The 25,747-nt window shown below is 47.6% G+C and overlaps 1 protein-coding gene across 2 annotated transcripts in view; it reads left to right on the top strand.

Moving 5' to 3' along the window:
- The window catches only part of LOC119390353 (uncharacterized), a 377,138-nt gene extending 364,981 nt beyond the window's left edge, over window positions 1-12,157 (top strand). Inside the window, exon 9 of one of the 2 annotated variants that reach the window (XM_037657959.2) lies at window positions 11,870-12,157. In XM_037657959.2, the coding sequence (XP_037513887.1) occupies window positions 11,870-12,094 (225 nt within the window). In that variant the 3' untranslated portion in view covers window positions 12,095-12,157. The remainder of the gene's footprint in view (window positions 1-11,869) is intronic. The other variant, XM_049414752.1, reaches the window with a different exon arrangement.
- Window positions 12,158-25,747: the final 13,590 nt, after the last annotated feature.

Genomic DNA, 25,747 nt, shown 5'->3' with positions numbered 1-25,747 from the left:
TGCAATGTCATAAACGGCTGATCGCCGAGAAGCGCACGATCGAGAAAGCATCGGCTATTGGAGAACGCATATATGACCGGCGCACCTTCGAGTGCCGTATTTCTGTGCACTCGCCGGCGCCGGGTTTCTCGAGTACAACACCGCCGCCGCCGCCACCGAAATCAGTAACTCGTAACAAGCTTCGCTTAAAACGAAAAGGGTAGAACAATGAGCAGAGACGGAAACTGTAAACAGAAGGTGTGGCACAACGCCTGCTTACTCCGAAGGGTGGTGGAGTTCGAAAGACGCAAGAAAGCATAGTATTCTGCCACTTATAGGCTTTCCTATATGCGTTGCCCTGATAAGGAGATTCTTTCGCCGGATATAACTTCAGTAGTGAGTGTTGTTGGCCTCTTCCGGAAGTCGCCTACACTAACTGAGCTTCCTAACTTCCCTCCCACCCTTCTTCCAACGCTGGTTCTGCACTCGGCACGCGTCGAGTTCGCGCGCATGACCGAAGAACGGCAGTTTCACGCGTGGGCCGCCACGCACCGTTGCCTCCCTCACCGTGGTGCAGCATACCGTGCGTCTCGTGCCGCGAAGCAACTCTTCCAACGTAGTCTCTCTCTCTCTCTCTCCTCTCTCTCGCTCTCTAGCCGACTTTCTCTCTGACTGGCTTAAACGAACCAATTCAGGTCGCACGGTGTGGCGCGGCCGTCAGTGTGGCGAAAAAGGACGGAGGCGGACCCCAGTGCAGCAGACCGTGGCACGACTGACGTCACCTCTGGCCGCAGTGCCTAACGAGGGAAGGGACAACTCGGGCACGCCGTTTTGAATACGCGCTGCCGGTTGCCCGGCTGCCACGAAGGCACCGAAGGATTTCCTTCTTTCTTCGTTATTACGACCGTATTGTCTATCGGTTACCGTGTAAGCCTTCGCTCTTTTTCCCTTTATATTTCTCGTCGGTCGAGACTGCCCGACGTGGAAGAAACGAGAGAGTGAGAGAGAGAAATTTGTTGCGTGCCTCGAGAAGGGCTTCGGCTAATGCGTGCGCGTTCACGCGTGTACTTCTGCGCGTTCTCCCGCTCTTTCACGATAAAGATAGTTGCGAGTCAGCGCTTGTTCTGTGCTGTGCGTGTTCTTCTATGCCCCGTACCTAATTTGCTCTCTGCAGTTTACCAAGAGCAGAAGTGCTGCTGCGACTGGCTGAAGCAGGCACTATACGCGAGGAGCGCGAGAGATGCGTCGTATGGTATAGTTCAGTCCCACGATGGAAAGTTCCAGGAAAGTTCTGGCCTTCGCCTCGCTCATTCTGTTCGTGCGCGTTTCTTTCTCTTCTTATTCTTCTTCGAGACTTGCGGGACACAGATAAGAATCAATGGAACGCTCTAACATATATAGTGAAGGCTAGACAAAAAAAATTAATAAATTGAATCGCTCTCGTAATGAACTGCGCTTGCAGCATCCGAATCAAGTTTTTATTGCTGCTGCTGCCGGTATAGAGCCCCCCATTTCCGCGGTATTGCGAACGTGCGTTGGCGTGCAGCGTCTTCTCTCGCACAACGAGTGTAATAGACGGCTCCACTCCAGCGTTAAGTGCGGTCTTCCGTCTCTGTCGGTTCGGCTTTTCATTCATCTAGAGCGTCATTCAAATGCTTCAGTCCAACTTCCTATTAGATCCCACTGCTCCTTCATTTTTTCTTTATTCGCTGAATTGCCAAGGTTATCGAGGAACCCTTCATTATGCGTGAAAGTCCGGGAGTTTGTCAAAACCTATAGCGGGTTTCGCTCTTCAAGGGCCCCTAAACCACTCCGATTTCAGAGGCGAGAGAATGGTTTCTTTCTCGCCTTCAGTACCCTTCCTACAGGCACTATCTCTTCCTAGCCACTTATTTATTCATAAAACGCGAGGACGATTTCAGCACCAAGCGTTGAGCGTGTCGGGATTTTGCGCATTTCGGCTGTACACGCTGTTATCTCCGCTTTCGCAGTCGAAGACGCACAAAAAAATTCGGCAGATCCCACGTACCGTGGGAGTCGATGTTATGCGAAGCATGCGGCGGGTAGGAGACTGTGGCGTAACTTTTTTTACTGAGCGACACGTTACAAAATGACGCTAAAGATTTGTATAAATTTTATACGCACACATATATATGTTGAAGTGCCGCATATGTGTTATATAACCAGTTGTTTACGGTTGGATATGCAACGTGGGTATTACCAACACCAGAAGCAGTAAGCTGATATGTAGAGCTTATACGTGTCCCGAGAACGCACGCACGTTTCACGAACCCGTGTACATGCGTGCAAGAAGTTCTTGACAGTTCTTGAACAAGGGCATCATCACCGTGATCAGTGAGCACCAGCAGCTGGTCATGACTTGTTATAGGATCCTGTCGTGATCGTGGTGACGAGGGGTCCATGTGTAGTGAAGTATGTGGTATAGTAGAGCTGTTGGAATTCGTGGATGCCGCGGTCATTTCGTCGACAAATTGTCGACAGAGCCGGCAACATGTGGGAACCTGAAGCCGCCCATCGCGTTGGTAAGGTATAGGCCTTCGAGGCTGGTAGGCCTAGATAGTGCTACGTAGACCAACATGAGTGGATGGTGTTTGTCGTATTGGTAGACTACCTGGGCGTGTGCGGCCTACGTAGCCTAGTCTACAAAGCGGCTGTCAATCAATCTGGCATCATCCTCGGTCACCACGAGGCCATCGCCCAACCTCGTAAGAAACAAGAGGACACTGCGCCGTTCTGGTGGACGAAGTGCACTTTACGGTGCGGTGATGAGGATATCATATGTAACTTTCGTTAATGCATTCCTCCGGGGTCGAGCAATCCTTCAATATAGCTTACTGAATGATAGGTATACAAATGTAATGCGGATTAGACAGCTATAAAAGGGGAGCCAACACTGGAACAACAGACGTTAATCTGATATGACGCCTGTATTGTAGGAGTACACATCGTAGGAGTATCATGTAATGTTTATTGCTTTCTTGTAAAATTAGATAGACAGCACCACAAACACAATTGACGTTGCGCCGATATTACGCCTGCGTAAGCTGCTTTTCCAAACCAGTTTATAGACCTGGCGTGGCTCAGTGGTAGAATACCTGATTGCCACGCAGAATGCTTGGGTTCGATTCCGGCTGGGATCCTAATTTTCATTATTTCCATTTGTTGAGTCAACGCTGCCGATGCTGGTTTTCCTTAACGCTTTAGCATTTAAGTAACCAATGTCTGTTCTCGCCATTCCTGGGTAGATATAAACTGTCAATCACCTGTGGCGCATACCCGTACACCGCGGCCTATGGTAAACGGGTATGTGCCACACGTGTCTAGTGGAAAGGGTTTGACGACGTACGCGACGGGATTTTAACGTTATTCATGTCATGACCCGGCAATCATATTCGTCAAATCCTGTTACCCTCGCATGCAAATTTTGGTCTACACCAAGTTAAGGAGGCGATCATGAGAGCGCCCAGACGTAGGCGGCTAGATAGATAGATAGATAGATAGATAGAAACGCTCAAAGTGCCAGAGGTTCGCTAAGAAATGCTTCGCATTTAAAAGAAGTGGAATCAGGTTATCGCGCACGATAGTCATGCGAGATAAGGCAGAACGGGTGTGAGACTGCAAGGCAAAGTAGGGCAGGAGGCCATTCACAACTGATATCCTGCGTACGTTGACGAATCGCGAGCTTATTTCCGTATGGCGTCACGAGTTGCGCCGAAAAGACCGGTAAGCGCCAGGAGAGGATAACACGCTCGTTCTTTCTATCTTAAAATGGTCGCGGGATCAAATCCCGGCCGCGGCGGCTGCATTTTCGGTGGAGGCGAAAATGTTTGAGGCCCGTGTACTTAGATTTAGGTGCACGTTAAAGAACCCCAGGTGGTCGAAATTTCCGGAGCCCTCCACTACGGCGTCTCTCATAATCATATGGTGGTTTTGGGACGTTAAACCCCAGATATTATTATTATTATTATTTCTATCTTAAAAGGTTCTTTAACGGCCTTTTAACAGCACGTGTCCATTGAGTGCTCACAAGCGGGTTTTCTTCTTTTTTTTTCATTTTCGTTTTCGTGTCTCTGAAGTTTAGGTACTTCGAAAGTATAGTCTGTAAACGGCTTTGGCTCAGCTAAAACCCTCATTGCCATATTTCTCTTGGTCAGGTTAGGCCAGAATTCTGAGTTTGCATAACCAGAGTGTGGGGAAGAAACTCGACCATGTTAGTGCTGTCAACACCGTATTCACGAAGGATGACGTTGATCACTAATCATGTTCGACTAGACGAACGCTACAAAATTCTTTTGTATCGTAAGCGCAAGAAAAGGTCCCTGCAAAGGAATGTACGTCCCTATTTGCGTCGCCCGTGCGGCCTGGCTGGACTGAGCGATAGCATTAGAGAAGGTTCGACACATGAGCGTGCTGCTTGCGGCGATCGTGTACACGTGAATAATTATTATCCGGTGAAACAAGACCACTGTAAAAGACTAACGAGTACGCGTGTTCTATTGTTAGGAGAGTTTCCGCTAAGTATTAACAAGCATTTGCAGGACTATTCTCGCAGATGTAGGAGTTATTAACGCGATGGCGTTAAAGAGCTCGTTTCAGAAAATGAATTATGTCTCTCTCTCTCTCGCCAAATTGATTCAAGTTCTTGCCAACTTTCTCTTATCACGTATGCATCCTATTCCGAGCACTCAGTAGTAGCTCCGGAAAACCGAAATGATCAAGCCTAGCAGAATCCTAGCGACCTGCACAAACAAAGCCCAGCACGTCGCTAAACATGCACTGAAAAAAAAAAAGAAACCTAATCGAATCCCAGCAGTTGACCCTTCGATCGGCTCTCGCAGCCTCGCCTGACCGAACTTGAATCTAAGTGAGCGACGATGCGTGGGCACTCGTCAAACAAACCTCCCATCCGACCTCTCTCTCCGACTCAGCAGTTTGCCCTTGGTATGCTCTAGTAGCATTTTTCCGGGGCAACGACCACCCTATAAAGTAGGCCGCGCGGCCCTTCAGTCAGCACGATGACCAGAGTTGAATCCTGGGGATCAAGTCCGCAGCATCTAAGCGGCCACCGTGTACTGAGTCCTCGGCATCGACGAGAACAGACTCGGTATGCCATTTCGTCATTGCCGAGCGAACCCACGCACGCGTAACATCGATGCAGAAAAGCCCATCCTCCGATAGGTTGCGCAACAGTGCTACGCTGCGCGAAAGGGAGGCCATTGCATTAAGCTTCCTATGAAAGTTATTTTGTGTGTGTGTGGGGGGGGGGGGGGGGGACGGAGGAGGGTAGTGTCAGGTGAGAGAGTGATACTGAGGCGCTCCGAGTGCTCAGCTGCACCGCGAGAATGAGAGGAGCCAGCTACTCATTATAATGTCTCAGACCAGGGACCCTGAGATCCCCTCCCTCTTCCCACTTCGATGCCTCCTCCATTTCTTTCCCGACAGACGCTGAGCCGTGCTCCCTTCTGTAGTTGCTGAAACTGCGTCCCTTGCTCGCCTCTCTCGCTCCTTCCCTCCACAGCAATGATGAGCATTACGTGGGTCCGTCTAATCTTCGTTCTTGTGGGTGAAGACGTTGTTCTCACGTTTTCATTACGCTTGTTCTGACCTAAATTCCCAAAGAATTCGCTTGTTTTTTTAATCGCGCACCAAAGCGTTTGTTTTGACACGGCTGCAATATCATTGCAAGTTCTGTCACTCGCGTCTCTTTACGTATAGGTTGGCAGGCTCTCTTGTCGTCGACTCACTGAGACTCAGATCGACCTGTGAGGCTGAGTAAAATTTTGCGGAGTTTGAGTCCGGTTGAGCAGTAGCATTGCGAATCTAATATCCGGGTCAATTGGCAAATTTAATGTAATTTTTAGTGAGCGCACTTACGCCCCCAGAATGGCACTTTGGCAGCGCGCTGCTACACGAGAACGGGAAGTGCACTTTGGAAATGATTGTAATGGCGATGTGTACTTAAATAGCGCCACAGATAATCGTTATTTCAGGCAATGTTTCTTAAGTAATATTGTGTTATAGCTATAAGGAGCCCTTAAAAAAACTTTATGTACAAACGCGGCGGCTGCGGTCATTGGACGGCGTGCGCTGGTCATGCCCCTGGTGGTGGTTGGTGGCTGTAAACTGCCCGAGAACGAGAATAGCAGAGCAGTTTTTTTTTTTTAGTATGTTTTAATGCATAAGAATATTCCTAATAACGAAAACGATAGTTTAAGAAATGCTATGAACTCGGCTTCGGATAATAACATATTTATTGTCGAGCCACTGCTACCGAGGCTAGACACTCCGTCTCGGCGAAGTGAGTTTGGCGAACGCACTTGCCGGCAAGTGCGCTTTGCAGCGAGTGTCGCTAAGCATTCCCGTGTGACAGCGTGCGAATGGCACAAGCGGCGAAGTGCACTCCCTCAAAGTGCACGTAAGTTGCCCCGTGTGACAGGGGTATGAGTCTGGGTGAGCCAGGCTAAGGTCAATGTTGGCGACCTTGAGTTCAAGTGAGCCCGGATGGGTTTAAGTTTGGAGAGCTTAAATCTGAGTGACTCCGGTTGAGCACTATTTGAGTCGGAGCACAAGTAAGTCCGACCGAGTAAGATTTCGGCGGGATTGAGTCCAAGTAAGCCTGGTCGCGCAGACTTTTCATGAATCTGAATACGAGTGAGCATGGGTGAATATAACTTCGGTGAGCATGAGTCTGAGCAAGACGTGAGTGAGTCCAGTCACTCCATGAGTCCTTGTGAGCACAGCAATATGCAGTTATAAATTTTCGTCTTGGGTCATCTACTCGGTGATTAGTGTGATTCATTAGTTATTGCGTCATGTCTGTTTCATCAATTCAGAGAAATTCAGACAAGTGCCTATAGATACAATAGCATCAGTACGGTAAAGAACGAGCGCGCGTTTTCATTTTTCGTGTTTGTCTCGGAGACGCATGAACTGCCTGTCGCTAGAATACGCTGTCTTAGAGGACGATGAAGAGCAGTGCTGGGCAGTATCGAAGGTACATGAATCCTAGATACTATCCTAGATACTTTTTGCGTATATTTTATCTGTATAGCTACGCGTCTCGCAAGACATGTATCAGTATCTGTATTTCCGATGCATTGAAGAATGTATCGTGTGTCTTAGATACAAGATACTGCGATCGCAACACCACCGTGCGAAACAATAAACGCTGATTGAATTCCGCTTCTCAATCTGGTACTGTTGCTACTAAGCCACCAGAATTAAACTAAACGGAGTGACATTATTTTATCTTTCCGCCAGAGCTTTCAAGCGAGTGCAGGCGACGAGCTCTGAGCGTCCCTATTGATGGAGCAGAGTAACGTGGTAGCGCTCGCGTCGTCTCGACAGACAAGCGCGCGAACGTCTACGCCCAGCCGACGTTTCGTTTTCCCGTTCTTTTTTTCTTTAATAAACCTCTGATAAACATTTCTTGAAACTGTACGGTCGTGGGTACCACCATCGGCCTTACCATTTCGCCTCATCACTGTGAAATAAGCAACGAGTGGCACTCGCGAAAGGGCCTCAGACAAGGACACACGCCATTGTGTGTTCTTCTACCTCCATATTTCCTTTCTTCCTTCCTTTCTCGCTCCCAGGTATCCCGTCTTTTTCTCGCTAATGCCCCGCGATCGCAGCCGCGAGTCTCCACCTATAACAGTTCTCCTCCTCTCCACCACGTGTCTCTGCCTGTCTCATCCACTGCATTGTCGTTGCATCGTCCACTGCATCGTCGTTGGGACTCTGCGTGGGCCGGCAACTGCGCGTTAATGGCCGGCGCGGGTGGTCACGTGGCCCGCGTCGTTCTCCATCTTTGTTCCTTTCTTTTTTTTTCTTCTTCATCGCTCATGATCGATCCGAAGAAGAAGCTTCGGGGCTGTAGCGTTCTCCGGGTTGCGCCCGATTAATAGGAGGAGGAAGAGGGGGAGAGAAATACCGAGGAGGAACTCTGCACGCGGCACGGAATCGGTCGCGTAAGCAGTTAGGGTAAATCCATTTCTGGCTCGCAGGCGACAGCGCAGCAGCTATGCGCCTGTACGGTACATATTATCTGCTGAAAAGGGCATGGGGCACGTTCGGGCTCTTCTTGTCAGCAGGGGCGTTCCTTTCTTCGTGTCAGCGCACGGTGCACGCGTGGCGATCGCTGTTTGCCGAGGAGACGAGGTAATCGGCGGCGCCTTGTCGAGTAAACAGGACTGCAGGAAACGCGACCTTCTTTTTTTTTCTTCTTTTGTTTGGTCAAAAAGAAAACAAAACAATAAACGAAGGACCCTGACAATGGCGTTGTAGTCGCAATGAGGAAGCCCGATACAGACATGCGTGCGAAATCAATCTTTTGGAGCCACCGGTTACGGAGAAGTCTCGGTGGGTAAGCATTATATAATCGACCGATTCGAGCAAGCACAGACCTCTCAAGCGACAGCTTCATGGACAGCCCACTATTGCCCTCTGGACTGTTGTCCTATGAACTCCTAAGAACAGAAAATTCTGGAGCCCTTCGCCAATCGGAGAAATGAGGGCAAGCGAAGCTCGGCGTGCGAGTTCCTAAAGTACTCCTTTTCTTTCTTTCTTTCTTTCTTTCTTTCTTTCTTTCTTTCTTTCTTTCTTTCTTTCTTTCTTTCTTTCTTTCTTTCTTTCTTTCTTTCTTTCTTTCTTTCTTTCTTTCTTTCTTTCTTTCTTTCTTTCTTTCCTTCTTTCGCATGCGCAATGCATCTTCCTAACGGTTTCTTTCCTCCATGCCGGGAATGCGACCTTCATCCACGTGCATAGCAGCGCAACACTTCAGTTGCTGCGGGCAACAACGACGGTCATGCGTTCATATTCAGGCAACAATAAAATGTGGCAACGTGAAATGATAAATCACATCGGTAAAAGATGAGATTGTCATAGCGGAGACGGCTGATCGTCTACAAACCCACGATCGAGAAATTAGTGGAAAACAGCGCACAGAAATACGCATTTGACCGGCGCACTTTAGAGGGCCGCATTTCTGTACACGCGTCGCCGCCGAGTTTTAGCGTACGACGCCGCCGCCGCAATCTGTAACTCGCAACAAGCTTCGCTTATAGAAGCGTTGCAGAGGCAGTTGCGCTTGCATTTACCCTCTCGTACAACGGTTCCTTACTTTAGTTTTATGCATAATAATTTTCAGACCTACTCTTCTGCTTTCCGTATCCAGTTCAGTAATCATGAGCTGTAATTCGTCTCCCGCGTTATTCATAAATGCAATGTCATCAGCGAATCGCAGGTTACTGAGATACTCTCCATTAACTCTTATCCCTCACTCTTCCCAATCTAGGGCCCTGAAAACTTCCTATAAACACGCGGTGAATAACACTGGAGAGATCGTGGAGAGAACATTGGAGAGATAAAACTAAAGTAATGTGGAACAATCTTGGCAGAGAACAGTGCTTTGCGATAGGTGGCGAGACACTGGAAGTTTTAAAGGAATACGTCTACTTAGGACAGGTAGTAACCGCGGAGCCGAACCACGAGAGTGAAGTAACTAGAAGAATAAGGATGGGTTGGGGCTCATTCGGCAAGCATTATCAAATCATGAATGGTATTCTACCACTATCCCTCAAGAGGAAGGTATATAACAGCTGCATCTTACCGGTACTTACCTACGGAGCAGAAACCTGGAGACTTACAAAGAGGGTTCAACTTAAATTGAGGACTACGCAGCGAGGGATAGAAAGGTAAATGATAGGTGTAACCTTAAGAGACAGGAAGAGAGCACAGTGGGTCAGGGAACAAACGGGGGTTAAGGACATCATAGTTGAAATCAAGAAGAAGATATGGATATGGGCCGGGCACGTAGCACGTCGGCAGGATAACCGGTGGTCATTAAGGGTAACTAACTGAATTCCAAGAGATGGCAAACGCGTGAGGGGATGACAGAAAATTAGGTGGGTAGATGAGATTAAGAAGTTTGTAGGTATAACGTGACAGCAGAAAGCACAGGACCGGGTTGATTGGCGGAACATGGTAGAGGCCTTTGCCCTGCAGTGGGCGTAGACAGGCTGATGATGATGACAACGGTTCAGGAAGGGGGTGCTCTTAGAAGCACTTCTTGAGGGCTAGTTGGTGAAGCGTCTTGAAAGAAAGGCGCAAATTTAGACACTATACGAAAGTGAGACAACAAGACCAACAAGACGAGCGGTCCTCTTGTTCTCTCACTTTCGTATAGTGTCTAGATTTTCCCCTTTCCTTTTGAAGGTGGTGTTCTCTCTTCCTGATGTGAAGGTGTATCATTCGTTTAAATGTCGCAAGCCGCGGTCTCCACACTTCGCCGCCAGGGACGAACAGCTCCAACGGAGAAGGAGATGCGGTCTCCTGCCCGCCAACACTTCAAGGTCCTTCAAGGTAGGCCTTCACTACCCTGCGGACATCCGGCAGAACGTCCGCTTCTAAGGGCCCCGTGCCCGTTACCTGAAATAAGGACGTTGCTCCTATTTCTCCCTCCTCCCTCTCCCCCCCCCCCCCCCCCCCCGCCCTCCTTCCTCTGAATCTTCCAATCTTTCCGTCCACTACTCTCCTCTCGACGGTTTCGGAGCTTTGCTCCCAGCGAGGGATGCAGAAATGTACCCTCTTTTCCTCAGCTCATTCACATACCCCACAGACCCCAATCGGGACGCGGTGACCGTTGCGTTTACATTGTCTAGTATTCATAAAACGATGGCTTCACGCTGCAAGAAGGTTACAGGAAGACGAAGACTGGAATTGTCGAGCACTTGGCAAACAAGCCAAACACTGAGCCCGTAGCCGGACTGATGCGCTCCTTTGTGCCTACCTCTGATCCATACAGCCTAAAGCCGTGATGTGTGTTTGTGATTCAGAAACATTACTAAATGTCCATTGTTAACTCGATGCTATCATTCGTAAATGTTTGTCGACGTAAAATCAGATCTTTGTCGCCCTCTTCTGAATACTCCTTTCCGACTCTCTCGAATGTGCGTGAGTTTGTGTGTGTGCGCCTATATATACATACTGACTGCAAAAATTTCGAGGCCTGAACGCCCTCCTCCAAGCTTTTTGGTAGTAGTAGTAGTAGTAAGTAGTAGTAGTAGCAATGGTGGTGATGGTAGTAGGGGTAGTATTAATGTGAAAGACTCTTTTCTTTGCCAGCTGGCGCGGCGCTAGCTGGCAGACAAAAGTCTTCCACACTCGCCGTCATGGCTACGAGTAGCGCTGATTAACAGTTTTCATGCACATAAGTGCCCGACAGAGTGGACAAGGGGACGATCGCCGCCGTGGCTCAATTGGTAAGAGCATCGGGCGCGTAATCCGAAGGTTGCAGGTTCGGTCCCTGCCAGCGGCAAGTTGCCTTTTCGTCCACTTTACATCCTTCACATCTTCATCACAATTACTACAATGTACTTAAAACATTACAATTAACGTCCCCTATATCTTCCTTGGCTCATTATTCACTGATTTTTGTTAAGGTTGCGAAATGAAATGTTATTGCATTCCTTTATCATAATTGTATCGGCCTTCTTTTACTTATTTAATTTCAAATATTTCACTTTCGTATAGGCTTATTTCTTGGTTCTATTCCTGTTCATTTCTTCCATTGTCTTATATCTGCTATAGCTAAGGTGGTGCCGAGCTTACCTTACTTTTACTTAGGTTGATTTCATTTCGGATGGTACAAATGAAGCGCGCCGAGTGCGCGCACGCGCGCGTGTGTTTACGTTCCAATAATACCTTGACTTGGGCGAGTTGGCACACGCTCGGACAAATGCAGCGCGACTTAGACGAAGACAAAAGACACAGATAGACATAAACGAGCGCCGTCCGCGTGTCTCCTGTCTTCAGTCTAAGTCGCGCTGCATTTGTCCGAGCTTGTGTGTATTTGTTTGAATCTTCGCAGAGTCTGGTGAACTTCGTCTACTTCGCCTCCATCCTGGCTCAGACGATCGGCTGCAGTGGCTCTACTGAAACGGTGTTCCAGCGCCGCGAGCGCATACAGACCATCTCGCGGCGACTGAGCGCTCGCTCGTCGGCCTTCACCGCAGGACTGCCCGACGCTGCGCAAACGCCCATTCGCAGGCGCCACTCGACGCAGCTGCCCGTGGTGGGCTTCGCCTCACCGTAGCCGGCGCGGCGCGTGCTCTGCGAGAAAACGCACTTTCCCGCGGCAAGAGCAGCGCCGCGAGAGCTTGTGTACGTGCCCCTGGGCAAGCGCATGTGCGTTGAATAATAAGAATTTATTTATTTATTTACTTATGTATTTACTTATTCATTTAATCAAGACAGAAAGACAGGAAGGCAGACAGACAAATGTATTTACCTGTTCACTGATTTAGATAGATAGATAGATAGATAGATAGATAGATAGATAGATAGATAGATAGATAGATAGATAGATAGATAGATAGATAGATAGATAGATAGATAGATAGATAGATAGATAGATAGATAGATAGATAGATAGATAGATAGATAGATAGATAGATAGATAGATAGATAGATAGATAGATAGATAGATAGATAGATAGATAGATAGATAGATAGATAGATAGATAGATAGATAGATAGATAGATAGATAGATAGATAGATAGATAGATAGATAGATAGATAGATATGTTGCAATCCTGCAGCTAGACATGCAGGTATCGGCGTAGAGTACGTACAACACTATGGCTGCGAGACTACGCAAAACTGCTCAGCCGTCTCCCCTCCGAGCCGTATAACTTAACTCGCGTCACGCTCCTCACGTGTGCGATCGTGCTGCCAGCGGCGGCTGCTTTAATACCCGTATACCTACTGGCACGCCTCGCCGAGCAGCAGCAACTGTACCGGAGCGAACAGCACCGCCGCCGCCTCTGCCTCTCACGTACATAGCGTAGCGCATACGTGCAGTCGTCGCATATGCATAGAGCCTCCCGCCGGCAGCTTCCATTGCCGCGTGCGCCGCGGGAGACGAGCCGCCTGGGAAGAGCGCAGACGCCCCCCGCCGATGTACACCCCCCCCCCCCTCCACCCAAGCTCTTTCTCTTTGTGCGAGCTCGTCAAACGCAGCGGTGTCGCGAAACCCAACGCCGCGAGAAGCGGAACGAAGACGCCATCATAAAAGCGGCAGCAGGCCGACATACCGGCGTACCGTGATGCAATCACTTTATACAGCTGTGGAAGCCTGCAAACTCGTTTTTTTTTCTTGCTTTTTTTTCGCTATTTTCAATAATATTCCTATATTGCCATAACGTACCGTATATACTCGAATGGAAGTCCTTTAGGGAGGGTAGCACTCGTTTGATTAAATGGAACATTGAGATTGCATGGGGAGAGTTCATAAAATCGAGATGGCCTCTCTCTCTCTCTCTCTCTCTCTCTCTCTCTCTCTCTCTCTCTCTCTATATATATATATATATATATATATATATATATATATATATATATATATATATATATATATATATATATATATATATATATATATATATATATATATATAACGTTGGTTTTGCGCAGCGTATTTCCTACCGTTTCGGATATATATAGGAAAAGAGATGGCATTAGTTATATATCTGTGTCTTATTGCGTCATAACGCGCTGCTTTGCTTTTTTTTTTTTCCTTTTACGTATACTAAGTGACAAGGTGCAGCCGGCGTGCCATATAAAGCTACAAAGGCACCAACCGTAGCAACCACCGACCGTGTTTCACTTAATACGTGAAAGCATAATTCTTCAGCAATATCTTACCTCACTAAACTTGTTTGACGCTCTCGTTATTGCGTCTCCTTAAGGGCGTGTTGCACCGGCTTCGTACCTTCATGAAAACCAACAGATAAAGTCAAGGAAGGTATAGGGGCAGGTTATTTGTGCTCTTTTAACTGTATTGTACTAAATACGTTTTAAGTGCTAAGAAAGCGAAGCGGAGGAAAAGGCAACTTCCCGCCCGCAGGGACAGAACCTGCTAAACGCTTTCGCCAGCAGGCAAAAAAAAAAAAAAAATAAGTGTTCCAATCTCGCCGTCATAGCTACGAGTGCCGCTGGCTATAACACTCCCAGTTTTGCATGCACATAAATACCCAATAAAGTGGGACGGGAGGGCGAGCGCCACCGTACATCGGGCGCGCCATCCTAAGGTCGCAGGTTCGGTCCCTGCCGGCGGCAAGTTCTTTTTGCTTTCTTCACATTTCCATGAGTTAAACAAGTACAAATAACTTACCTTATACCTTCCTTAGCTTGGTTGTCTGTTGGTTTTCGTTAAGGTCGTGGCAAGCAGAGAAATAAGCAAGCCCTTGAACTTCCCTTCTTTCGACCAGCTTCATTGTGCATTTTTGTCGCCCTCATTTATTGTCGCACTCGCTTTGTTACAATGCTCAGGAACACCGGGGCAGAGCCGCCACTACAGGGGCTGGATGAAGAAAGAAGAGTGCCAGACCCTGCACAGCGATCGACGCTAATTCAATCTTCTTCGCGAGGTCTAAAATCAAATAGTACCCCGATTTCTTCGTGTTTTCGTTTTCTTTCGTTTTCGTATTCGCTTTTAACGCCGCGTTAAAATTCTGCGATGGTCGTTGCGACTCTTACTTTAACTTCTAATGTCCGCGGGGGATTTAATTTCGACGGTCTCTGGTTCGTGAACGCGGAAGCGTGGCGGACGCTGGTTTTGCTACAATGCTCGGAGAGAAATTTCTGGGCAAGTGGCACTGTGCGGCATTGGAACTTGTGTTTGCCATCTCTCTATCTCCAGTTTTCCTTTTTTTTTTCTTTCTTTTCTTTCGTCTTTCGAATTGCTATGTCGGACCACGTTAATTCGTGTTGATGTCGGAATCGAAGCCCTGTCTCTCTAGTTGTGTATAGCGCTTATTTTAGGCAAAACTTCGATGCGCTACCTTTATGATTACGAGCGAGAAATGCGCGTGCATTGTGTAACTTTTTTTTAAATTCATGTTCCAGAACAACCGTGGTATGTAGCGGTGGAATTTGTGGAGCTCGTGCCATTGAAAATCTTTGCACAATGCGTGCGTCGAACATTGGCGCCGGCGTTAACCTCCACCTTTTTTTTTGTTTTTCTTTTCATTTCTTTGAAAATTTCCTCGATGATCTTTATGTACGAATAAATCCTGCTCAGAATTTCACTTTGTTGTTTTTTTTTCATCGCATACTTCGTTAATTTATGGGTAACATCAAAGAAAGACGTGTTCCGATTCAATAACCATGTTCTAAAAGAAGTTACAACATCCGTATCGGACGTAGAAAGAGCAGTGCCACTGTTAAATCTTGGAATACCTGCGTCACAGTGCTAATCGAGATGTGATAGAGGCGGAAATACTGTGCCTTCGGATTCAACTAAAAAAAGAAGTACTAATTTGCTGCGATGTGCGAGAAAGAAATAAATAAGTGAACCTACTTTTCAATGATCTCCGGAAGCACTCGGACCCTGAAACGTTTTTGATAGCCACATCTATGACGAGCTATTTCAACGTTTCCAGGGATCCGGCACAGAAGAGCTCTGTGTTCAGTTTTATGATACTGTAAAAAGCACAGTGCCGAGTTTCTCCGTGTGTGTGTGTTTTTTATCTTAATTTTTCTTTAATTCTTTATTGCTCCGATTCAGTGTTACGTATCACGTCGTTGTCTAACGTCTTATTCTTCGTGTTATTTTCTTTTTCCTTTTTCTTCTTTGTTTGAAGAGATCTGAATAAAAATGGCCGTGTCCCAGTTTTGAACAATGTGCATTGTTGGCATCCATTCGTTTCGCAGCCGCATTCCTTTCGGTCGCATACTTCATATTTTTAGTTGATGTATACGGCGTTTAATTTATTGTTTTTTTTTTCTCTTCGGTTCATCGAGTGCGAATCTTTTCGTCTGTGAAGAATCGTTTTTTACGGCCGTTATTGATGAGCTGTTCTGAATACAACTGCTTTCACGCGCGCGCCCGGCCGTCGTTATAAATTGTAGCGAACGTTATTCTCTCGTGGAAAGCTATCGATCCCGTTCTTGAAGAGCAACTGCGTTCATCTTTGTTTGCTTTCAATCAAAATTTAACAAATGAAAAATGAAAGAAGCCAGCTCCGAAGGACAACTCGCTTTGTGTCTCGAAGGCAATTTTCGAGCTCTAATAAAAGTGTAGGGTCATAACACAGGGATATGCCATATATCGCTGTGGCACATTCGATTAGTCTTTGTTTGTTTTTTGTTTTTCTTTTTCGCTTTTAAATCTCCGCATAGCTGCTGTATTCGTAAGTCGTGTACTGCTCCATAGTTCTACCCTTTTGTGATAAATCACTGATATTTGCTGGTTATAGCCTGATAACGCAGGGGGCAGGCGGGGGGGGGGGGGGGCTGCAGTAGCTTGACTTAGCCCTACCCATGCCTACGCACCCAAAGTTCACTAGAAGCCAAAGTTATGTCTGCAAGGATTTTCCCATCAGTGTGGCACAGATTCTGGCACGATTCAATTGTGCAGGCATGTAGGCTTATCGGAGATGGGCAGAGTTGGCTTCGATGAGCAGGGAAGCTTTGCGAAGTTAATCGCGACAAGAGCGCGGTATCATGCTTGTGAAAAGATCTTGGCAGACGTAACATGCGCTTCGAGTGGGCTTGGTGCGCATGCGCTACTCTTGCTGATCTCGTCGCTTTGGCGATGATCGGCAGGCCAGTCGACGCTCCCGCGATACTGCTGTAGAACAGATTAACTGTACACTGCAGATAGCGCAGATATCACAGTGCTCACGAATGGAAACGCGAAAATTCAGGGCTAAGCAATGCACTTAAAGTACTCACGGATTGCTACGCCAAAATTAAGGACTAAGTAATGCACGTGCTTTCGTTTCCAGCGCCCTTCATGTCATATTGGCGTAAGCCAGCCTTAGCTTTAGCGGCCAGCTCTGTAGCGACATGACGTCGTTATCACGAGCGATTGCTCGCAGCAGCCGTTATGCTTAAAAAAAAAACGGGATGTCGCGTTGCAATATCTGAGTACTGTACTTTCGCTTTTACCATCTTTAGTTCGACGTAATTTCGACAGAAACACTCACATGATAGCTTAGATAACCTTTAGCTGTCAGATCTGCAGCGACATGACGGGGTTATCTCCAGCAAGAGTGCATACCAGTCGTTGTAGTGATAGTCTTGATGTCGCGTTTCAGTCGGTGAGCACTGTACTTTCGTTATCGCGGAGGAGGTTGAAGTTCTAAGTTCTACGAGCTTTCGTGGCCGAGTGCAACGAGGAAATAAACTGCGGCTATTGATTCCGGAGTGCTCTAAAGATAGCACTGCTGAAAGTGAGTGCGATACTTAGCGCGTGCTCGCCTAGATAACACCAGACGTTGGCGACGGATAAGCGCGCGCAGCCCTTTGGTTCCACGTCCTGAAAAATGCGAGCCCTCGAGTGCGGGGCAAACAAAAACAACTGGCTCGGGTCGTATCTTTGGTCGCTTAGGGCCTTTCCGCTCGAGTCGAGCAAAAAGAACGCCGGAGAATCCCGGAGCTGGCTCGAGCATACCGACCGCTCTATATGCAGGAGGAAATGCATTGAAGTAAAAGCGAATTACAAGAAGAAAAAAAAATGATAGCCAGACAGACAGCCTCTGTTGCAGTATCGCTAAAGCACTGGCGCGAACATGAACAAAAAGGAGGTACAGTGTAGGCAGCATTCCACGACGGTTAGAAAGCATAGCGTTCGTAATCTGCGGCCTTCGCATACCTCGCGCATTCTTTCTTCCCTTTCTTTTTCTTTTTTCGCCTTCTGAGGAGCACTTCTCGTTGTAGAGAATGCCAGGGATGAATCGATTCGAGAATGCGAGCTCGCGTTGAAACTATTGTACGCGTGGCTTGTACGCAATGATTCAAGTACGTAGAGCACCTGTGTACACTCTTCCTTTGTTCCTCGGGTACTACCTACAACACTCACCTCGCACCGTTACAGACTGTTCAAAACAAAGCAATTAAAATAGTCACTTCTAGTGACTGTGGAAGCTATGTCTTATTTGTTTTTATGTTCATCATGTACAGGAGGTCCCAATTCAGTCTCCCACTACGGGACCTCCTTCTGTATACTGTCTGCAATAACTTTATTTCATAGTAACAATAACATTTGATTCTGATTCTGAAACAGTTCTTTGAATGTAACATCAGGTGTGTTTGGTCGCCGTTATCGCCAAAAAGCACGCTTAGCCATAACCCTGGGCATTACAGTATGACGTGAAAGGTCGGACTGAGTCAAGGTACGGGGCAGAATTGGTGCCCCCTTCAGGTGAATAGAGAGTTCCCCCCACCCCCCTTCCTGCATGGCCATTGCATCAATTTGTCTAAAACGTATAGTCCTCTTCTGAGCAATGAAAATGTCAAAACAGCCATCGCAAGGAGTGGTTCTATTCGCGTTGCTCTTTTTTTTTTTTTTTTCCTCCTGATACGAATATTCCTGAGTGCACGGTGGCCGCTTGACCGGAAGGAGCAACGGCGGAAGCGCTCGTCAAGGGCGGTGGGAGCGCGCCCTTGTGACCACGCCTTCGCGGGCGACTGTTGGTGCGTCGTCACGCACGGTATACCGCGAGATCTATCTCATCCAGCGAAAGTGGGCCCTTGTCAAGCGCACGAGGAGAAAGGCCCGTGGCCCCGTCCAAACGCATACATCGAATCATTCAATCCACCGTGGTCGAAACCGTGCCTTGCGTCGAGTTCCTCGAAACGGCTTTACACTGTTTGTCCTTGCCATAAGCAGGGTTGCCACTGACTCTCGAGTAAATGTCGCCAAACGACGAGCAGAAAGTCGCCAAAAGTCGCCATTTTTTTACGAATTTCGCCAAGAAAGTCGCCATTCTAGATATGTGCGGCATATCCTAGTAATAAGAATTTCCACTGATGTATAGCCCCGTAGAATACAGTGACATTCAAAGCCCTTAAAGTATATTGACATTTCTCAATGCCAGGCGCATCGCCCCTTCACCATGGGAGTGCTTGGTGCACCTGGTTCTCCGACTAGCCGCAAGATGTGCGCGGAGGCGCAAGTATGAAAGGATAAAACGCTCATGATATCCTTCCATCCCTGTCCGCTCGTTTCAACGGTAAAAGTGTGGTAAACCTTAGGCGAAAGCCGCGAAGGCGTTGTTTGTAGACAGCTTTACATCCCCTCATAAGAAAAAGAAGATTAACAGGTTTATTGAAAATAGTAAGACAGAATTCTTACAGGTATCGTTCATTAGTGAGTCTTATGCCTTTCAGTGTGAACTAATATGATACCGGACGCCACTGTCCCTTTCATATATAATCACTTATATCGACCCGCGTCAATCCAGTGCGTTATAATTGAACAGGTAGACATTGTAAAATGTTATATAGCAATTGTTTTCATTGCACACTTCCACCTAGAACAGAAGAAAATGCCTGAATAAATAATTTTTTTATTGCACGAACACCCGCGTATCCGCCCATCTTCGCTATACGAGCTCGATTAAGGGATACTGCAGCGGTGAATAGGTCGCCAAGCTATTCAGAATAGTTGGAGCTTTGGCGGAACAAATGGCCGGAACACACGACCAACCCGTCATCTAGCCCCTTCAGAAGCGAAACTTTAGCGAAGCTCTGAAGCATCTAGATGAATCTAGATGAATTGAGTTAGAAGCATCTAGATTAATTGAGGAGATACACACGAGTTACAGGGCGGACATACAGAACGGCGCGCAATGTGCACCTCAAAACCCAGAAAAATACAGAGAATAGTGCCGCTCATTCGTTGGGAAGGCACTGAGCTTATGGCGAATTCCATTGAGAGAACAGGAGTAGGGGCGCCGTGCAGTGAGGAGTGGGAAGCAGAGCACTGAGAGCAGTGTCACTCGATCTGCCACTGAAATGCAGCACGCTTCCAGAGAGCAGGTGGGAGGGGGTAAAAAAAAACGAGTGAGGAGAAATGTTATGCATCCCAGCATCCTCTGCTGCGAAGCACGTGTGATCTGAGCCGGGAGGTCGGGGAAAGCACATGTGGCAGTGATCGGTAGGACGCACTCGCTTGCTCGCCATCCTGCAAAGTTGCCGCTTCCTACTATTACATGATGGAATGGCAAGCTCAGCGCATCCTGCTTTCTTTGATGCAATGTCAGCCACCGTCTACTACAGAAGTTAAAGTGAATTTGATTGCTTTTTTGCTTGTTTGAGCGCGCACGTCGCACATGCATTTTCGCGCGCGCGGCCACGCGTTTAGTGATTGTTTGTAGGGACCCTAGCCCACTAGTCTTACCGTAAAATGCCGAGCAAGCGCCCCCCTTACGGGGAAGGATAATCCGACCAGACTTGAAGGGGAGGGGGGGGCTTGCTTGTTCCGAACCGAAATTCAAGATTGTCAAGTATTTCGGCAAGACGACGACGCTTTGCTGCCACCGTCCCCCGTGCATTTGACGACAGGCAAGGTAGACGAACACTACCAGAATCTACCGCAACGACGTCAAAATTGTTGGAGCCAGAGCACCACACACGCTTCGCTGACGCCATTGCCGCCGTACACGAGCAAGCGAAAAACAAACAAGTGAGGAGGATTGTTGGGAGGGTATGAGCAGATATGACGTTAACAAGTCACGTGACTTCCTGCGTTCTCCGCTCACTCCGCTTTTCAACGGGGAGCAGACTGAACTGCACTTCGCTGCTCTCGGCGCAGCAAAAGCGCTCTCGCTCTACCAATGGATGACGGTGTTCCAACTCCTGTTCGACCACTGAAACACGCCGGCTCTGAAGAGAGCACTTTCAGCGTGCTTTTGAGTGCTCCTGCTCTCCCAATGGAATTCGCCATTAGGATGCATAACTCAGTGGAGACCTAAGCTGAAAATCGCCAAAAATTCGCCATGTCGCCATTCATGATTTTAGGTCGCCACGGGCCTCTCAAATTCGCCAATTTGGCGAAAAATAGCCACCATTGGCAACCCTGGCCATAAGATTACATCGCCGAAGTGCCCTGGCAAATCTTTTTAAAAGGAGACGAATAAGCAAAACTCCACGAACCTTTGGCAAACTCAGTGTTATACATTGACAGAACCGGCGCGCGTGACGGCAGCAGGAGACGAGAAAAATCCCACTGCCTAGCCGAAGTACAGAAGGAAATACAAGTCAAACAAAGCGTTCGAACAATAAAATGCGTAGACATATATACATACAATACATAGAGTTACCGCGCACTGAACATTTCCCCTATACGCAGCAGCGCCATAGCTCTTAGCTTAGCGAGCGGAAAGATCATATAGTTGGGCAGACGCGATAAACATCGGCCTTGATGTTGAATTTCTTATCGCGACGCAGCACTGTCAGCAATCCGAAAGTTTTAGTTATGATACATTCGGGTGGTTGTTTCGCAGCACTGTAGAGGCTTTGAAAAATTGATGTGAATGTGCAACTATAAGTATTACTACTAAAATAATCGGGGCAGTACATAATAAGGAAGGAGGAAGATGACGTATACCTGCTGGTTCTCGTTGTAGAGCTCTAAAGCTGTTGATTTCACCACTTTCAAGTACGGTCAGAGTGCACTCAAACGGCCACCCGAATATGCCGTAAGGCATGCGTTAGGGCAAGTTGGTTCGTACTTGATGCGTAACGAAGGAGCGCAAAAGAAACGGGTACGCCCGTCCTGTGCGTCTCTTGTTTGCGTGCCCATTTCTTTAGAGCTCATTTGTTCCGCATCGTCTGAAAGTGTCCGACTACACATTCGCTGTAGGCGATGAGTGACGAGCACTGAAGGGTGTTTTTGTGTCCCTGTTTTAATCTTGTCCCACTTTAATAGTGCCCCTATCAGTCAGTCGATATCGGAGGAGCTGGGCTGATATATGATAGCTATGCATATCGTCTTCTCGTCAGTGTACAGTGGGACCCTCACCAAGCATGGGCATTACAATCAGGCAAGTACGGCACGTGCAGTGACGATCGTCACAGTTTGGAATACGCCAATGCAGCGCTTGGGAACTGCAGCTAGAAATTGCAAACAAATGCCAACAGAGCGCACTTCTCATCAAAGGGAGACCCTCGGTGTGCCAGAACGCTGACGTCATACATATGGTCGGTCGGTCGGTCGTCCAAGGTGTCGCAACTGAAGTTAGCTTAATACGTGAACTTGGACGGAGCAAGCACGGGGTGTATACTATAAACAAATTGATGGTCGCCAGGAAGAAGATGCGGCCGCGGCCAGACCGGAGAGCAACATGCAGCCCTAATGCGACGCGGGCTTTCTGGGAATGCAGAATTGGTGTTGGGATAGGCCGCTACCGCAACAGCAGATCAGCAGAAATTTCAATTCAGAAAGTTCAAGAGCAGATCAACAGAAGGTCCAACTAAAGGCTTTCGCCTCCGCATTCTTAGAAAATTCTAAGCATCCCCCGTAATTTTTTTTTACATATTCTGGTACCGAACGCTTTCGTGACGCTTTACAATTTCTAGCGGGTAACATGATGACAAGAGTTGTGAGTTTGGCGGGTTGGTAAAGCTAAATGCTGACTCACTGAATAGCGCAGGAAGGCAAGGACAGAAGAATGAAGTTACATTCTTTTCATGGGTTGATTAATTGCCCCGCAACAATGTTTAACAAGCTGAGGGTATACAACCGGAGTATATTCCTGGTTAAATCCCCTGTCTTTCCTCTACCCCCCCCCTCTCTCTCTCTCTCTCACACACACACAATCCCGGTGTGCTTTATGCTTTTGGCATCCAAACTCGGCCTATTACCACACCTTAAGTGCGCGCTATAGTTTTTAAGTAAACAACAGTAACAATGTTCAACAATTTATTAGACTGCAGAAGGTGATGTCTGCTTAGTAAACCGCGCACCTGTGCACGTGCCGGCGCCAAAACTATCGTTTATCCTGTCTAACGTATACGATCTCAATCGTTCCCAAAAGGGGTGCATGTACCTACACGCTGATGCACACGCCTCTACACTTCATCGCACGGTGATCAGGGCAGTGACGCCGACGGGAACTACGGAAGGCGCACCAGCCCGTGAAAATCGTGGCCGTGTGAATAACGCACCTGGTTGGTAACAACTTTATTGATAGTCCTGCAGAGCTCTGCCCGACTGGGCCTTAGGTCTCCCACGTGGGGAGGTCAAGGACTTGCCTCACCGCCGCCTCGCGGGCCTGCTGGACAGCCCAAAAGTTGGTCGCCGAGGCTGGGGCTGCGCAAGGCAGCGGCCCACCGCGGCGGAAGGGTTCCAGAGTTAGCATCTTTCGGGTTTTTGTAACAGTCCCAGAGCATGTGAGTTAATGTGGCTACCTCACTGTGGCAGACCCTGCATATATTTGTCGGGTATGTATTCGGGTAGAGTCTGTTAAACAGCGCGGGGTTGACCTGTTCATGAATATATATCGACACGTGACCGCGAAGCAGGTGAAGATGAAACACTTTATTGGGTGAACATGTGCCCAGAAAAAGAAGTGACATAGTCAATGCAACGACAGCGTCGAGCGCAATCGTCGGTCGTCGGAAATACGATCGTCCGTGAAACGCGTCGGCTTTTACACACACCTGATCGAACCTTCCAGTAGTTAACGCTGGTGTTCGAATAAAGATACAAAAACTATCGCGCGTGGCAAAAATACATATAAGACATGCCTGTCTGACTTCTTCACGCTCTCGCATCTTTTCTATCCGTTGAAATCACTCTTTTAATTTTCGTTCAAGCGTTTACCTAGCTCCAGCTGTATACTCTTCCTCGGGCTCGTTACTATATATACGCGGCCCCTCGCACCACTGCGCTGATATTATACAGCTCCACGCAACGTCGCGCCTCCCTGAAGAAGCGGCACCTTTTATTTTTTTTTCTCTCTTTTCCACTCGACGGCCAAGGTCTCGCGCGAGCTGGTTTGGTTTAGTTCAGGGACGGCCAAGGTGCGTGCGTTATCTCGGCTCCCCTTGCTGCTTCGGATACAGCGCCTCCGTTGGAGCAGCACTAGTCCGCTACCTGCTTCCCCGAACAAGTGGACGCGCCACTGTGTTCCTGGGAATGGCGTCGCGGAGAACGCGTCAACCGTACATCAGGCTTACTTTATTTCCGGTATAAAGAAACGTTAACCCTCGTAACGGCGGCTCCTGTGTGTGCTGTTTGTGCGCGAGGCGAAGCTAGGGGAGAAGCCAGATTTTTTTGTTTTGTCAGGTGGGGGAGGGGTTCAACTATCCTTTATGTATGTTCGTGCGTGTTTGTATGCGTGCGTGTATAAATACACATGCAAAATTGAAAAATTTCGGGGGTTTGAACCAAACTTGAAGCGCTCCATCTCCCCTTTCTATGCCAGTGGATGGTGCGGACGTTATTTCGCGATTGATTGATTAATTAATTAATTAATTAATTGATTGATTGATTGATTGATTGATTGATTGATTGATTGATTGATTGATTGATTGATTGATTGAGTGAGTGAGTGAGTGAGTGAGTGAGTGAGTGAGTGAGTGAGTGAGTGAGTGAGTGAGTGAGTGAGTGAGTGAGTGAGTGAGTGAGTGAGTGAGTGAGTGAGTGAGTGAGTGAGTGAGTGAGTGAGTGAGTGAGTGAGTGAGATTACCAGCGTCAGCTTTTTGGAAATTTCAAAGCGCCGATGGGCCTTTCGCAGGAAGAGCTCCAATTCTCTCACTTGACCCGACAGCCTGTGTCCAATAACTAAAGGCGTTAATTAACTTGAATCATGTAATTACTGTAGTAATTGATGTCTCATGCCATGTGTGTACCGCCGCAGAAAATGCAATTATGAAGGCAGCGAGTAAATATTGCATTCCCCTTATTTTCTATCATTGTCAAACACATTTTTAGAGCACCCTGTATATAGAAGAGCATTTATTAAGATCATTCTTAGAAGAAAACAACTTTTGCGGATACGGTCACTATAGCGGTAGACTAATCTTATCAACACAAGAATATGATTGATTAATGGGTCGGACGATATGTATTGCTAACACTGATATACATAACGATATACGCTGCTTACACAGATATATAATGCTAATACCGTTTTGATATATATTGCTTGGGGAGAGGTAATATACAGCGTGAACACGAACACATTCGAGGCACTTGTGCGGTCCATTTTCAACGTTACGTTTCTTAGCAGACGTCACTTTCTTAGAGCCTGCATGTCTACGTAGCGTGCTCCTACGTTCGTCGAGTACGTTAATTACTTTCGCGAGCATCATTTAATGAACGCATATTCGACTCGCTCTTACGCGCCTCTAATAACCTACCTCGCGATGAAGGTGGCCACTCATCTCGTCTTCGTGGAAAAAAAAAAGAAAAAGAACTGCTCACAAACTCTTCTTGTCCTAAGAGTTGCGGTTCCTCTCGCTCTACGTATCTCTGAGGCTATTAATTTGATTAACCGGCTGTCAGAAACGAGTTACCGCGCATTTGCAGCCCCGCGGAAGACGGCTATACCGCGCGGGTAAGCACGAGACGTCGTGTGCACTCGCCAAGTCGAGACGAACGTAAACAGGATGCAAATCATATGCGGCGGCAAAAACGCCCGCCGGACGCCTCGGAAGTTAATCGCGGCACCGAAATGCCTGGCGCTAGTTCCGCTTACACGAACTCGCCGTGTGTGGCAGTCTGTTTACGCGAGAAACGTTGCGAACATCTTAAACGTCGTACTTGCCGCTGTAGCGCTCTAATTAGACGCGCTAAATCGTTGTTTTCTGTTACTTTTTTTTTCGACGTTTTAGAGCGAAGCTGCAAATCCAAATGTTCGTCCCATCGCTACTCTACAGCCACATACCCTGACAAACCGCCACGGTGGTCTACTAGTTACGGTGCTGGACTGCTTACCCGAGGGTCGCGGGATC

The sequence above is a fragment of the Rhipicephalus sanguineus genome, chromosome 4, assembly GCF_013339695.2.
Source record: "Rhipicephalus sanguineus isolate Rsan-2018 chromosome 4, BIME_Rsan_1.4, whole genome shotgun sequence".
NCBI lineage: Eukaryota > Metazoa > Arthropoda > Arachnida > Ixodida > Ixodidae > Rhipicephalus > Rhipicephalus sanguineus.
The sequence above is the reverse complement of the archived record's forward strand: the minus strand, read 5'-3'. Positions and strand labels throughout refer to the sequence as shown.